Genomic DNA, 13,353 nt, shown 5'->3' on the forward strand with positions numbered 1-13,353 from the left:
TGAATGTCTTTTGCGACATGTGACCTAATTTGCTTCAGGCTCTCCGTCGTGGTGGCATCACTCGGGTGCTCGATGTGGATGAAGTGCAACGATGCGGGCACCTGCAGACTGCTGCCAGGTGCCTTCTGTTTCTGGCGCATGTCTTGAACTTCAGAAATCAGCAACTTTCGTTCTTTACCTTATGATTCACTGAATTGAGAAGTTGTAGATCCAAATGGTGCAAATTGACTGGAGTGTTAGTCTACAAATACGCGAGGAGGCGTTAGTAATATAGGAACTTCCGCGTCTTTAAGCCCGTCAGCATTGTGATACCTTGCCCATATCGTAAGATCTCACTGCTAACCAATAAGGGACAGTCTTACACATTCTTGAATTGGTCTAGCCCGTTCAGCTGAGATACTATTGACCCCGAGTTAGTGTAAACCGCGTAAGCCTTTGTTACTGGGTTCGTAAAGGCTGTTATTCGATACGATATCGTGTGTGATAGAAATATTGCGGCAAGAAGGTATTGTTAGAAATAAGGACAATAGCCACTAAGCGCATCGCTAAAAGGTTGCATATTCCTGTTCCGGATGGCTCGCGTTTGATAGAATACAATGCAAGAGGGGCATCCGCGATTCTCTGAGGGAGATATAAATACACAGACGACCGACGTAAGATTGACGCCGTATCTTAGACAGTCTATCTCCTCTCAAGGGTAATTGAAGTCAGTGTCGAGAATTATTCGCAATGTCATGGCCGACTTAACGGCCACAATACCGAAGGGATCATGGGTCTTGGTTACCGGGGCAAATGGTTACATTGCATCCCATGTAATCAAAGAGTTTCTCGCAAGAGGCTTTAGGGTTCGAGGGACTGTCAGAGATCTATATAAAACAGGGTGGGTTATCGAAGACTTGTTTTCAGAAGAGGCACGTCTGGGTAACTTCGCACTAGTACAAGTCCCGGACCTCGGAACTGAAGGGGCTTTCGATGATGCTATTAAAGGGGTATCAGCTATCATCCACGTGGCCACCATCTCCACACTGGATCCCAATCCACACAATGTCATACCAAAAGACACCATTGGGATGAAAACCTTACTCCAAGCAGCGTCATTAGAGGCTTCTGTTAAAAGATTTGTATTTACGTCATCATTTGTAACAGCAGCTATGCCTATTCCTGGAGTCGAGGTACGTGTTGGACCTGAAACTTGGAACGATGCGGCTGTCGACCTAGCTTGGGCTCCTCCACCGTATGAGGAAGTCAGAGGGATGATCGTGTATTTCGCGAGTAAAATAGAGGCAGAAAAAACAATGTGGGATTTTGTGTCGAAAGAAACCCCGAGCTTTGACGTCAACACTGTCAGCCCCTTAATGGTCTTCGGGACCCCGCTCCACAAGAATCATCTCAGACCTGGAGGAACTCCTACATGGTTTAAGGGGCTATTCTATGGGGACCCCAGTGATGTTGCCAATGTGCCAGCCAGTAAGTCCTCAAAACGGATCCTCATAGATATATACTCACATACCCTTCCTAGATATATACACCAATGTAAAGGATGTGGCTGCTCTGCACGTTGCAGCCACTCTAGACCCCAACGTCCGGAGCAAGCGCATCCAAGCTTGGGCCGTACCATTCAACTGGAACGATGCACTGGCTGTGATGAGAAAGTTATATCCGAATCGCCAATTTATCGAGAATTTACCGGGAATGGGCAAACTTTTACATACCACCGATTCGTCCTTAGCGAGAGACTTGCTCTGGAAATGGAAAGGAGACGATTGGACAACTTTTGAGGAAGGAATACGTGAAACTCTGGAAGCTCTGGTAGAGGACAAGTTTTAGCTTGGCACACGATGCTTTCAATTCCTGAGCTTGCAACACATTTGTCATATTTCTTGGAGGTATCCGGTGAACAGTGTCATGCTATCTAATACATTCCGGCAACAGTGTCGTCCCGTACTTCATGAAGCTACGCATAAATCGGGTATCGGATACTCCTAACCTGCTGAGAAGGACCCTTAGACGATTTTCGTATGTACGCAGCGACCCTAGCTGTTTATATGATTTATCGTGCAGCACCAGTGAGCCAGATCGAACGGAACGTTGGGTGAACCTAACCAGCGGCAACGGCTATGGATGCCACTCCGCGCAGTCGCTGAAGTCCAGTCCCAAAGTAGCCGAGAAATCGGGCCCCGAGCGTCTACGCTATGCTATAATTCTTGACCGGAGTAATAAATATTAATTTCGCACAGGTAGCATTACCTTCTCAACAAGGGATTACTACCTTCGTGAAAGTTGATAAACTTCGGGTAAAAAACAAAAACTTCGAAGTCTTGATGAGCGTTGGACTCCGATGTTGAATGTCTTCATCTTTCAAGAATCAACGTTTATGAGGAGTGTAATCCCGAATCAATCTAGGAATTCGCTAAAAAATCTATGTTGAACGTATCGCTTCGAACGAAAACGAAAGCTTCAAGACGTGGTTTCTGGCTGAAATATAGAGGCATCCATGGCTGTCCATCTGGGTGCTTTCACAATCGAGACCCTCAGCATCTACAATCGACACGGCTCTGTGCTCTCGGAGCCGGTCTAGTGCCTCGAAAGTCAACCACTCCACACTGTAACCAAGACATCTTGGCTTTTCTGTTGATCTCGTTGAATATTCGATTTGGACCTCGAGTTCAGACGTTGTATAGAATGCCGACGTGGCATTGGCCTCAATGCTCCCTATGTCCACCTGACCTTGACGCAGAGTGCATTCTTCAAGAGAAGCCTTCCATAGCGGTGGAGCCAAATTTGAGCGAAGGATTTCCAACGGTGGAGAAAGTGTGCTACTCAAACCAACATCAATAATAGCTTCTGGTGACTTTTGGGAGATAGGAGCCTGATTCTCATTTGTCTGTATCTTGAGGGCTTCTTGTTCTGGCAAAGTTGATGGCGCATGGACAGGTGCTGTCGTAGGTCTAGCATTTTCGACAGAGTTTGCAGAGATTGAAGAGATATCTGCTGGCTCTTCATTCTCGACAACAGATTCATCCTCAATTTGTTCTGTTAATGTTGACTGTGAGCTATGAAGTGTGATAAGAGTGCTCTCATTCGGATCTGGATACAGTAATCTTTTCTTTCTGAGAGCTATATCTGTGAGAGTCTTTTGCAGGCAGTCGTCTAATGTCAGGTTGAATCTCTGCTGCAAAGAGTCGTGTTTTGTCAGACACGGTAGGCGCCATCCAGGGTACAGCCGACCGTGGCCCCGAGGCGTGTGAAATTTTTCATGCATTTTGATGAAAGTATTGCACAAGAAGCAAGCATCCTTACTTGAACCTATGACACGAGGCGGGAGTTTGGATGTATAAAGCTCGCAGTGGTAGAGGATTTGGATTTCTGCATGAATTTTCGCTTCTTCCAAGGTCTTTCGCGCTTGTGTAGTGAACGTAGTGCTGATCTCATATTGGCTGAGTCTCAAGTATTGAGCAATAGCTTTTTCATCCACCTGCAGTTTATCTTGCAAGTGGAACGTCGACAGCTTTGATGAAAGCGGTGTTTCGAATTGATCATATAGAGCTCGATTGAACGCTCTTTCTGGTAAGCTGGCAAAAATGATGGCCATGTGCCGAACGAGAGGGAATTTCCTCGCACTACGATATAAGAATCTGGCCGCTTGCCAGTATCTCGCTACCTTTTGAATGATATTCAAGAGGTTCTTCCTTGAGTTTGGATTCATGGACCGGTCTGGAATATCATTGAGTAGACTTGACAAGTTCTCAACTTTCGACAACTGATACATAGCCACTACAATCTCTCCTAGTCTGTTTGAAGTTTGGTGGTTTGACCAAGCGTCAATCAGCTTGCTGACAGATTTTGCTCTGTCTTCAAAGATCTTGACAGTGTGTGCCATCCCTTCTTTAGCAGCTTGTGCCTGGAGGGCCGATATTGTTTCCTGCAGGCACTTTTTGACGGACTGTCTTGGCATGTTTCTATTGTTGGCTCTAAGCCGGAGACGGCATAATATACGCTCAAAACACATTGCAATGATACTAGCGAAAACCTCACTCTGAAGACTAGTATCCCCGTCTAATTGATTAGTGAAGTAGATGACAAAGTTGTACACTTGACTGACCATCTGTGATTTGATTGAGCGTAGCAAATATTGTTTCAAAGGCTCGCTTTAATTCCTTCAACGTTGCAATTCCGCTTTTCGGGTTTGATTTATTCACTGCGAGAAGGACATCTAGAGAGTTCGATTTGTGACGCTCTTGGACGGCAACTGCAGTAATGAGATTGCGGTCATCTGTTGTGCTTGAAAGAAATGCCAGCACCCCAGTCAAGCTGCGCTCTCTTTCGAATGATAATACGTAGCCTTTCAAGCGAATATGCTTATCGTGGATAGTGTTGCGTGTCGGAAGGGCAGGCTTTGGTTGGAGAAGGTGTAGAAGTGACACATTCTCAGCACATGTCACCGTTGAAGCCGCGACTTTAGCTGATGCCATTGTGACGTTGATATCTATGAGAATAAAACAGTGATGATAGGGAAGAGTTGGGACGCTGCCAAATATAAAGGCCAAGTTCCTGTAATCCACCAATTAATCCTTTATCCGTTGGCGTTCGTGGCTGCACATTCATGTTTCCGGCCCACCAAACCCCCCTATCTCATTCGCCCAGCAGGAGGCATTGGCATGGCCACCTGCAGGAGGCCTACCAATGTCTCAACGTGACTTAGGCCACAGCAAAGTCAGTCCAGTAGACCAATAACAAAAGGCAATGCATGTCAGACAATAATAGGTGTGCCTTTTAGTAGTGCCGAAGCAATAATTACAGAAGCTAAATCAATCTCATTGTTTCCGAGTTGAGCCATCGAGGTGACAAATTGTCAGCGCGGGCAAGATGTGTTGAAATCAGTAAAACAGCATGAGTTCGCAGCAGTTGAGCTTTGCGTCGCGAGAACAAACGCTTGTTGTCCACAGTATTCGGTACACCCATTAAGGCCATTGTCATCGCCATTCAGCTTGAGAATGCGGCTGAAGTTAGCGCTATCGGTGCTGCTGCAATATGGCGAATTGGTGGATGTAAATGTCGTGTTGCATGACGCCGGTTTGCTAGTGTCTTCAAGTTGTGGGGGATATTCGATGTCGAAGACAGGCTTTTGGTTTGTGATGTACACCGAGTAGTTGCCACAAAAGCGTCCCGAATCAGACTCAGGGTCTGGTATTACATCGAGACAGTTTTCAAGGACTGCGAAGTCCATGAAACTATTAACTCTCGTGGTAAGTTCCCAAGCATTCTTTTGACCAATCATCATAGGTAAGTTCCTCCCTGTCGTCTTGCTGTGAGTATAGGCCGCAATATCTCTAAGGAAATCTACCATATTTCCTTGTGAAATGGCGAATCCGGTAGTCTCTTGGTCATCCTAAATCTAGTTGGTAAGACTGAATGAAGAACGGACTAAATAGATGTGTCACATACATAGGTGTCAATATTATCTGGATCAATCCCGTCACAACCCACACTCTGAGCAAGATCAATGCGCCACTTCAGCTTATTGACGATGGTTGCGTTGCGGATGTCAACATATCTCTCCTGTGGATAGCCTGGGTACGGATTGCCGTAGCTGTTGGTAAAGTTCTTCCACTGCAGTAATTGATTAGCTCATCAATTGACAATGCAATAAGGGGTAATAGTAAAAGGCCTGGAAGAGAAACAAGGTGTTTGAAAAATAGATGCATACAGCATTGCTCTGCAGCAATCAGCAGAAGGCTTAAACTAGAAAAACTCACGTCACAATCGGTCGTTTGGACCGCTCCTAGGTTGAAATAGCAAAGCACAGTCAAGTCAGGGTTGCTAGCCTACGAATATTTAGTGCCTAAAAGTCTCAAAGCTATAATCAAACGAAGACTCACCCGTAGGGAGTCAATAAAACCTGGAGATTTAGAGGCATGGAAGAGATCCAAATCCAAAACCTTCGCCCCATTGAGTTGTACACCGTTACGATTGTCAATCGGTTCATTGATCTCGATCTGCCATTTGACTCCAGGGACGAAACCAGGAGGAACGGCTGTTGCAGATCGTCTGTTGTTGACACTAGAGCTCTGGGCGCCAACGGTGCAAAATAGCAAAGTGTATAAGGACGAGAACATTGTGCACGATTGTTGAAGAGTTGAGATGAGAGATGAGATTGCTCAATGACCTCTATCTTCTAGAGCAAGTCCATTTGTCTCTGAAGAACCAAGTCCGGTATTTATATGAAATCAAGCGAGTTGTCCGCTACGTAGTACGACGAGCCGGCTCCAACGTGGATGACTCTAATAAAGGATTGCCATGGGGGCTGCTCAACCTAGAAGGTATCATTGGAAAGGCTCACCATGCTACGCTGCGGCGCAGCTTGCGAGGTGGAGACTAGTTAAGGGACTGAAGCATCGTGATCTCCAAACGTAACGTTGATGCAGGATTTCTAAATCCATTAGCAATGATGTATGACGCCCCTGTCTTCCAGGAGCTGTCACAATTGGGCATAAGAACATCACTTCAACATTCCAGTTAGTGAGACATCCTTAAAAGGGAAAGACCTCGGAGAATAATAGGCATCAGCATTGTGGAATTTACGGCTAAATCCTAATCTTACAACGAACCGCACTCAAAAATGAAGGGCCACGTGGGAATCATGTAAGGAGTGCGATGGGCCAATGCCGATAGGGCTTGCGGGCTGAAGTGGCTGCTGAAGGTTTGGTACCTTAAATGATCCTCCTAAATATCGAACCAAGGCAACACGCATAAGCTGCAAACTCGCCTTCTCGCATCAGCCTCGGTCTCGATCAACTATTTACATAAAATCTTCCATCTGTCTCTGACCGCCACGCTGTATTGGTAGACAGGATTTTCTTTCAGGAGTTCACCACGCCCTGTGCTGACAGGTATGCGCAACAGGCATCTGTATACCAAACTTCACAGCAGCCTCGGCCCGATTAGGGAGTTTCGAAACAATTAAGTTTTGTCATCAAAGCCAGGTCCCGATAAAGTTGAAGAGATTCAACAACATAGCGTTTTGTCATTGAGATATGTCATTGATTGAGTTGAACAAGCTAAGGATTGGACGTAGGGATTTCATTCTTCTAAGCAAGGAAATGTCTATTGAATAATCTGACGGAATGAAGAAAAATACGCTTCACGCTGACTTTTAACCTGTCTCTTCTAAGCAATTGCAATAAAGATTAGAAGCACGGCCAAGGGGGTGCTTAGAGAAAGTTTCGAGGTTCCAGAAAAGTCCTCCGGCCAATCACTGCCGGGCTCATACCCAATATCTCCAGGCCCAGATCCTGTCTGGCTAGGCTCTTCTGTAAGGCGGCTTGGGTCCGATCCAGTGGACGGAGAAGCGGTTATAAATGTGTCTGCCGTATTAGCGGTCGGATCAGCGGCCCTTCCGGAACTGTCATGATCATCACCCACTGCAGATGGAGCATCTGTTGGGATAGCGCTTAACAGCGACGTTGTTGCCTCTACTGAGCCAGACCCTGGCGAGGACTGGGCAGGGCTGCCGGAACCCGGAGAGGCCTGTTCACAGTCACCAGTTGGAGGGGCTGTTTCCGAGCCGCTTTCACTGACATCAGGCCCAGGATTAGGAATGATAACATCCTTATTGTCTGTAGTCTTGCAACCGTTGATGTTCGCAATGAAAAGGGGTGGTCGATCGGTGAATTTCAGTGGCTCGCTTCCACCCGAGCCTGCGGAGACTTTGATCGCACTACAATCCATGTACATCTCACGATTGCCCAGACGGTTGAACCATGTCCAAGCAAAGACAAGCTCACCTTCTGGCGTGTCCGAGGGTATGCGAAAGTCAAATGAGCTGTTTGGGCCATCGAGGCCAGGGCAACCTCCGGTCCACGTGTGAATGACAGTGAAAGTCTTACCTTGATCACTAGAGATAGCAGCTTGGCAAGAACCTCCACCATGAGGAGCACCGCCAGAGATGGTGAGATTGTACTTCTCGCCAACAGTCCAGGAGGCCACAGGTTTCGCTTCGTCAGTACCAAGCACATTCAAGGCGCCTCGACAGGGGAAGTTTGAACCATCAGCACTCAGCGGACTGGTCATGTCAGAATCTCCATTGCCTCCGGTGTAAGGATTGAAAGTTGCTCTCAACGGTGCTGGATAACTCATTAACATGTGGCAATTAGCCAGTCCAGTTAGGGTGAGTGCGAACGCGAAGTTAGGCCAAAACATGCTGGCAGCTTTCCTCGAGTGAATTCAGCGGTAAGCTTGGTGGTAATGTGGCGTCAACTTCGTCGATGATGAAGGTTAGTGATGATGGTTTTTCAAATTGTCTCCAATTTTTGACGAAGGCTATAATGCATATCCTTATATACTACAAAGGGGATATTGCTACACTAAACAAAGACGAAGGTTTTGTGGTTTCATAACGAAACAATCCATTGTTTTTCTGGCGATAAGGGGATGTCTTTGACCACGTTTGGTGCTGTTGTTATCGATATGCTCTGTTCATCGAACATCCTGTTTCAATGAAATCCAAGAAGAGGACCTGTTCTGTCGATATAATGTATTTAACACTTTCGACAGAGTTTCGGCTGTGACTGTGTGTTCAAAATGTCTAAATAGCAACAAGGAGACTAGAATTGCGATGGAATTGTATATAGTTCGATCAATCTCTATTCCCGTGCTTTTCGTAATTCGTGAAGTGATTTGAAATCATGAACACTGAAATGGATAAGCTTAGTTAACGGAGACCATTATATCAGACAGACCCGGAACCGTAGTGTAGAATCATTACAGGTTACCCAAGCCCTTACAGTTGATCCAATAAGGGTAATGACTCCTAGCATGATCCGTAGAAGAAACAGAGTCTATTGTTGAATTTGATTCTGCCTTTCATCATCTTGTATGCCACAGTATGCCGAGTTATGCCTTTCCGAGAATGATTCAATAACGCACCATAAAATATTGATGGCGTTGAGTGATCGAAGGAGTTATCAGCAATTGACGCAGTGATTGAGTAAAGGGGTCAGCAATTTGAGTCAGAACTTCTCCAAGAGATGGTATAAAGAACGATAAACCAGATTACAAGATACACTTGTACAAGACAGCGGGATTGTGATGTGGCCCTTGTCTGACTTGCCTCCATGGATAAGTCACACCTTCGGCTTCTTCACCAATCAGATAGAGACATGGCTCACTTGGTCTGTGCACTTTGGTAGTTTGGAGCCCACCAGGAAATCACGCACCGCCACATCTGCTCAACTTCTCCACAGAAAAACGTGACTTCAGCGATCTCAGCTCTTTTTTCCCCAATCAGCGATCACCAAGCAACAGCACCGCCACAATGGAGGAGAACAGAGCCAAAGATAACCCTCAGCCAGAAGACTCGCAGTCTCCATCGCTGCAACTGACCCCTCGTCCACCGGAGTCAAGATCCCTTCCAGCCGGCTTATTCACACTACCTTTCCGTGGTCGACGATTGAAATACGAGCACAACGTTCATGCTCTTATTGCGGAGCAGGAGAGAATTTCCGCAGAGGAAGATAGCGACGACCAGGGAGCCGTGTTACCGTCTGACCCCAGTCTCAACTCACCTGGTACGCTGAAGGGGAAAGGCAAGGAGATAGCAACCATGGCTTCTGAGACCGCGACGCCCGCTGGCGCGTCTGCTGTCGCCGCGACCGAGCCCAAGGTTGAGGTCCGCAAGCTTAAGAAGCGCAAGGTCCTTCTGATGGGAAAGAGTGGTTCTGGAAAGTCTAGCATGCGATCCATCATCTTCTCCAACTATGTCCCTGCAGACACTCGTCGCCTGTAAGCATATCCTGACCTGACTGTGAGCATTGCTCATGAGCTGCTTATACCTTTTGAGAGTCTTCTCAAGTGGAGGGTATAACTCTTGACTTCCACGATCTTGGCATGAGATGAACGTGAGAACCTTCGCTGACAAGTGAGATTTATAGCGGTGCGACCATCGATGTCGATCTGTCTCATGTGAAGTTTCTGGGCAACCTGACGCTTAACCTGTGGGATTGTGGCGGCCAGGAGGCATTTATGGAAAACTACATCAACCAGCAGCGCGTCCACGTCTTCAGCAATGTCGGCGTCCTCATCTACGTCTTTGACATCGAGTCGCGTGACGTCGATCGCGACCTCGCTACTTATGTGTCCGTCGTGACCGCCCTGGCGCAGTACTCGCCCTCCGCCAAGGTCTTCGTTCTCATCCACAAGATGGATCTTATCATGGGCGCCCAGCGCGAGCAGATCTTCAACGAGCGCGTGCGTCTTGCTAAGGCCAAGACGGCCGAAGCCCTCCAGAACATGGCCGCCATCGGAGGCCATGCCCCTGAGCGCCTCGAGATCCAGCCATTTGCCACTTCCATCTGGGACCAGTCTCTCTACAAAGCCTGGTCCGCCATCATCCACGACCTGATCCCCAACCTCGCCATCATCGAGGAGGAGCTCGGGCGCCTCGGCACCGCCATCGAGGCGGAGGAGATCCTGCTGTACGAGCGCACCTCGTTCCTCGTCATCTCCAAGTGGTCCTCGCAGGAGGGCCAGCGCAACCCGGCCGTCGACCGCTACGAGCGCCTCAGCAACGTGTGGAAGACGTTCAAGGCCAGCCTGGCCAAGTACACGGGCACGTCGCGCAACGCGGACCAGATCAGGGACTTCACGCTCAAGATTAGCTCTCTGTGCGCCGTCTTCATGATGCAGTTCACCACAAACACCTTCATCCAGGTCGTCATGCCGCCCGGCGAGGCGCGCTTCAACGCCGCCCGCCTCAACACGGCCATCGCCGCGAAGCACTTTGAGCGCCTCGACTCTCCCGCTGCCATTGCTGGTGCTAGTGCTAAGGGGACCGCCGCTGGTAAGGATGCGGCGGCCTCTGGCTCCGGCCAGGCGGGCATGGCCGTCTCTGGAGAAGATGCCTCAGGTGATGGCCCGTAAGTGGTACATCGATGACACCTTTGTAGGCGGAATTCTGCGTCTACGACATGACGAACTGACGAGTTACGACTTGCATCGCTACGGAAGAGGAAAGAACAGCTCTGGCAACGGAATGATACCCAGCATCCCAGGGAAAATGTGCGGAACGACTTTGGCGTTAATTTACAGGATTTTGCTTCTCTCGATAGGTCACATCAAAAAGAGGCCGCTGCCTTGAGCATGCCGTCTGGAACAGGGTTAGATCACATTAGGGATAATCCAAAGGGATCATTCTGCAGAGTAGTTCATCTATGATTTGATTCGTGACGTCTAGCTAGCCGTGCAATTCTTTTCCGTGACCTATGCATCGTTGAATCGCGGGTCCAAGGCAAACAGAAGCCTAGAGGTGCAATGACCGATGGCTTCGTAAACGTACATTCCCAAGTAAAGGCACTAGATGATGCCGATAGCAAGCATCCTTGTAGGATAGTCAACCAAGGTTAACTCCACTACACCCATTTGACCACCGCAGTGCCTCCTCGCTTGAACTCCTGAACCTCGCCCAATACCAAGCTGCGGTCAGTGTGGTCCTTGTTCGGGAAGGTCGTCACAAGAACCCACGCCCTACTCCTAGTCTCGGGCGAGGCGCGCTGGACGAAGCCGTACACATCCTCAACAGTCTGAGACGTGTTGAACCTCGCCGGAAGTCTGGTCCCGTCGGGCATCTGAATGCGGATCATGATGGTAGGCTGAGACTCGTCCACCGTCGTAGAAGTCGGAGCTGCGCTGCTGGTGCTCGCAGCTGGCTGTGTGCTTGCAGCAGCAGGAGGTGTTGCAACGCTCGGCTCTCCTGGAACAGGACTGCCCAGTCGTCTTCCCTCCCCTCCAAACGGTCTGTATACCTTCGGCAGAGGACGCCAGTTCTCATCGTGTTGCTGAAGCTTGACATCCACTGGTTGGTCATATCGTACGTTCATCAGGTGCAGCGGAGCTCTTCCCTGTCGGATCATCTGTAGGTCCATCGCGTTGTTAGGGTCGTCGAAGCGACGCAGCTCGCCATCGTCGATGCTGAATCCATCCTGCCACAAATGCAGAACGCGCTCTTGAGGGGGGTCGTTTGGACGGGCCGGTTGCGCACGGGGAATCGGGTTGCCTGAGGGGTCGGGGATTACTCGTGACTCTACGCCATCGCCTCCGAGGGTCTGGCCAGAGCCTCGGAAGTGGGCGCTTCTTGAAGGGCCAGGGGCGGCCGGATCGGCATCTGGACGCTGGGCGTTGCTAGATCAGAAGTGAGCATGGCGAACAGAGAGATATAGAGAATAGATGACTAGAGACTTACGCTTTGGCCTTGGCAAGAATATCCTTGATCACCTTCTGAGCATTCGACGGGCCCTGCGAGGGGTCTTGGACGGCCAAACCGGACTTCTCGCCCCCTGCAAATAGATCTCGAGGTCCTTTGCCCTCTTCGTAGTCATCATCGTCGTCATCGTCATCATCGTCATGATCGTGACCTCCGCCAAGTGAGCTGAGAGTGGCCAGTCCCTTCTTCTTCACGGCTTTCTTGGGCGCTGATGATGATGAGGCTGAGGCATACTGTGGAGCGGGACGGCCGTCGAGAGTCCGCGGGCCGGTGTAGGGAGTCTCTGCGTTGCTTGCTGAGGCGGTATTCGACTCTCCGTACTCTCTCTCACCGTCTCTTTCCTCAGCGATCTCTTCGTCTTGGTCGGCGTAGTAGGCTGCGACGGCATTTCGGACCGAGTCATTGGTCCGTTCCAGATATTCACGAGCCTGTAGCACGGTCAGTAACGCAAGTCCCATGGTGGGTTGAAGTGGTGAGATGACTAGGAGCCAGCCATACCTCGTCGGTGTCGGCGCCGGTCAGCTCAATGAAGGCGCTGATGCGATTGTCCTCTTCTCCGTCCGCCATCTTCGCTGATGTGTAGGGAGGGGGTTAAGGTGGGATGACTGGACACGCACAGACCGGGCAAAGAAAGAATGAGTCTGTATCAGTGGCAGAAGAAGTGTCACAGGGAGGAATAGAGGAGGACGAGGAGAACAGGTTGCGGTGTTTGTCTATTGTTGTTTGTTTGCTCGGTTGTTTGTAATGGCGAAGATGAGGTAAGGGGAGGCGATGATGGAAGCTTCAGAGCTCCCGCCCCAATTCACGTTGACAGCAGGCAGCTTTGCAGCGTACGAACGCCCCGCAATTTAGTGTGCTCTGGAAGCTGCGAGGCGAACAAACCCCACTATGAAATGCCCTTTGTTTGTCTCTTGCCGCTAATTAGGCTGCCTTGTCCCTTTACACTGCTATTTGGCTGGCGGGGCGGATGAGGGATGGCCCGTCCTCTGTCCTCACCTAGACTCAAGGTCACGTGGAAGAGCCACCAGCCAGCGGAAAATGGAACCTTGGTCACTAGTCACTTCTTTGCGGCTGCCACAGGCAATAGGGCCACTGTA

At 49.2% G+C, this 13,353-nt stretch overlaps 2 protein-coding genes across 2 annotated transcripts; one reads left to right on the forward strand and one right to left on the reverse strand.

The window, feature by feature from the left end:
* Positions 1-9,313: 9,313 nt before the first annotated feature.
* Positions 9,314-10,917, forward strand: UCRPA7_3549 (putative gtp-binding protein gtr1 protein; the record flags this gene model as incomplete). The annotated part of the gene is made up of 2 exons (XM_007916083.1): positions 9,314-9,780; positions 9,930-10,917. 2 exons carry the CDS (start codon positions 9,314-9,316, stop codon positions 10,915-10,917), a joined length of 1,455 nt encoding a protein of 484 aa, XP_007914274.1.
* A 488-nt stretch (positions 10,918-11,405) lies between these two features.
* Positions 11,406-12,823, reverse strand: UCRPA7_3550 (putative ubx domain-containing protein; the record flags this gene model as incomplete). Its single annotated transcript, XM_007916119.1, has 3 exons — positions 11,406-12,174; positions 12,236-12,684; positions 12,755-12,823. The coding sequence occupies 3 exons, from the start codon at positions 12,821-12,823 to the stop codon at positions 11,406-11,408; spliced, it is 1,287 nt and encodes a 428-aa protein (XP_007914310.1).
* Between the last annotated feature and the right edge of the window lie 530 nt (positions 12,824-13,353).

The sequence above is a fragment of the Phaeoacremonium minimum genome, assembly GCF_000392275.1.
Source record: "Phaeoacremonium minimum UCRPA7 unplaced genomic scaffold PA7_03_scaffold_288, whole genome shotgun sequence".
NCBI classification, from domain to species: domain Eukaryota; kingdom Fungi; phylum Ascomycota; class Sordariomycetes; order Togniniales; family Togniniaceae; genus Phaeoacremonium; species Phaeoacremonium minimum.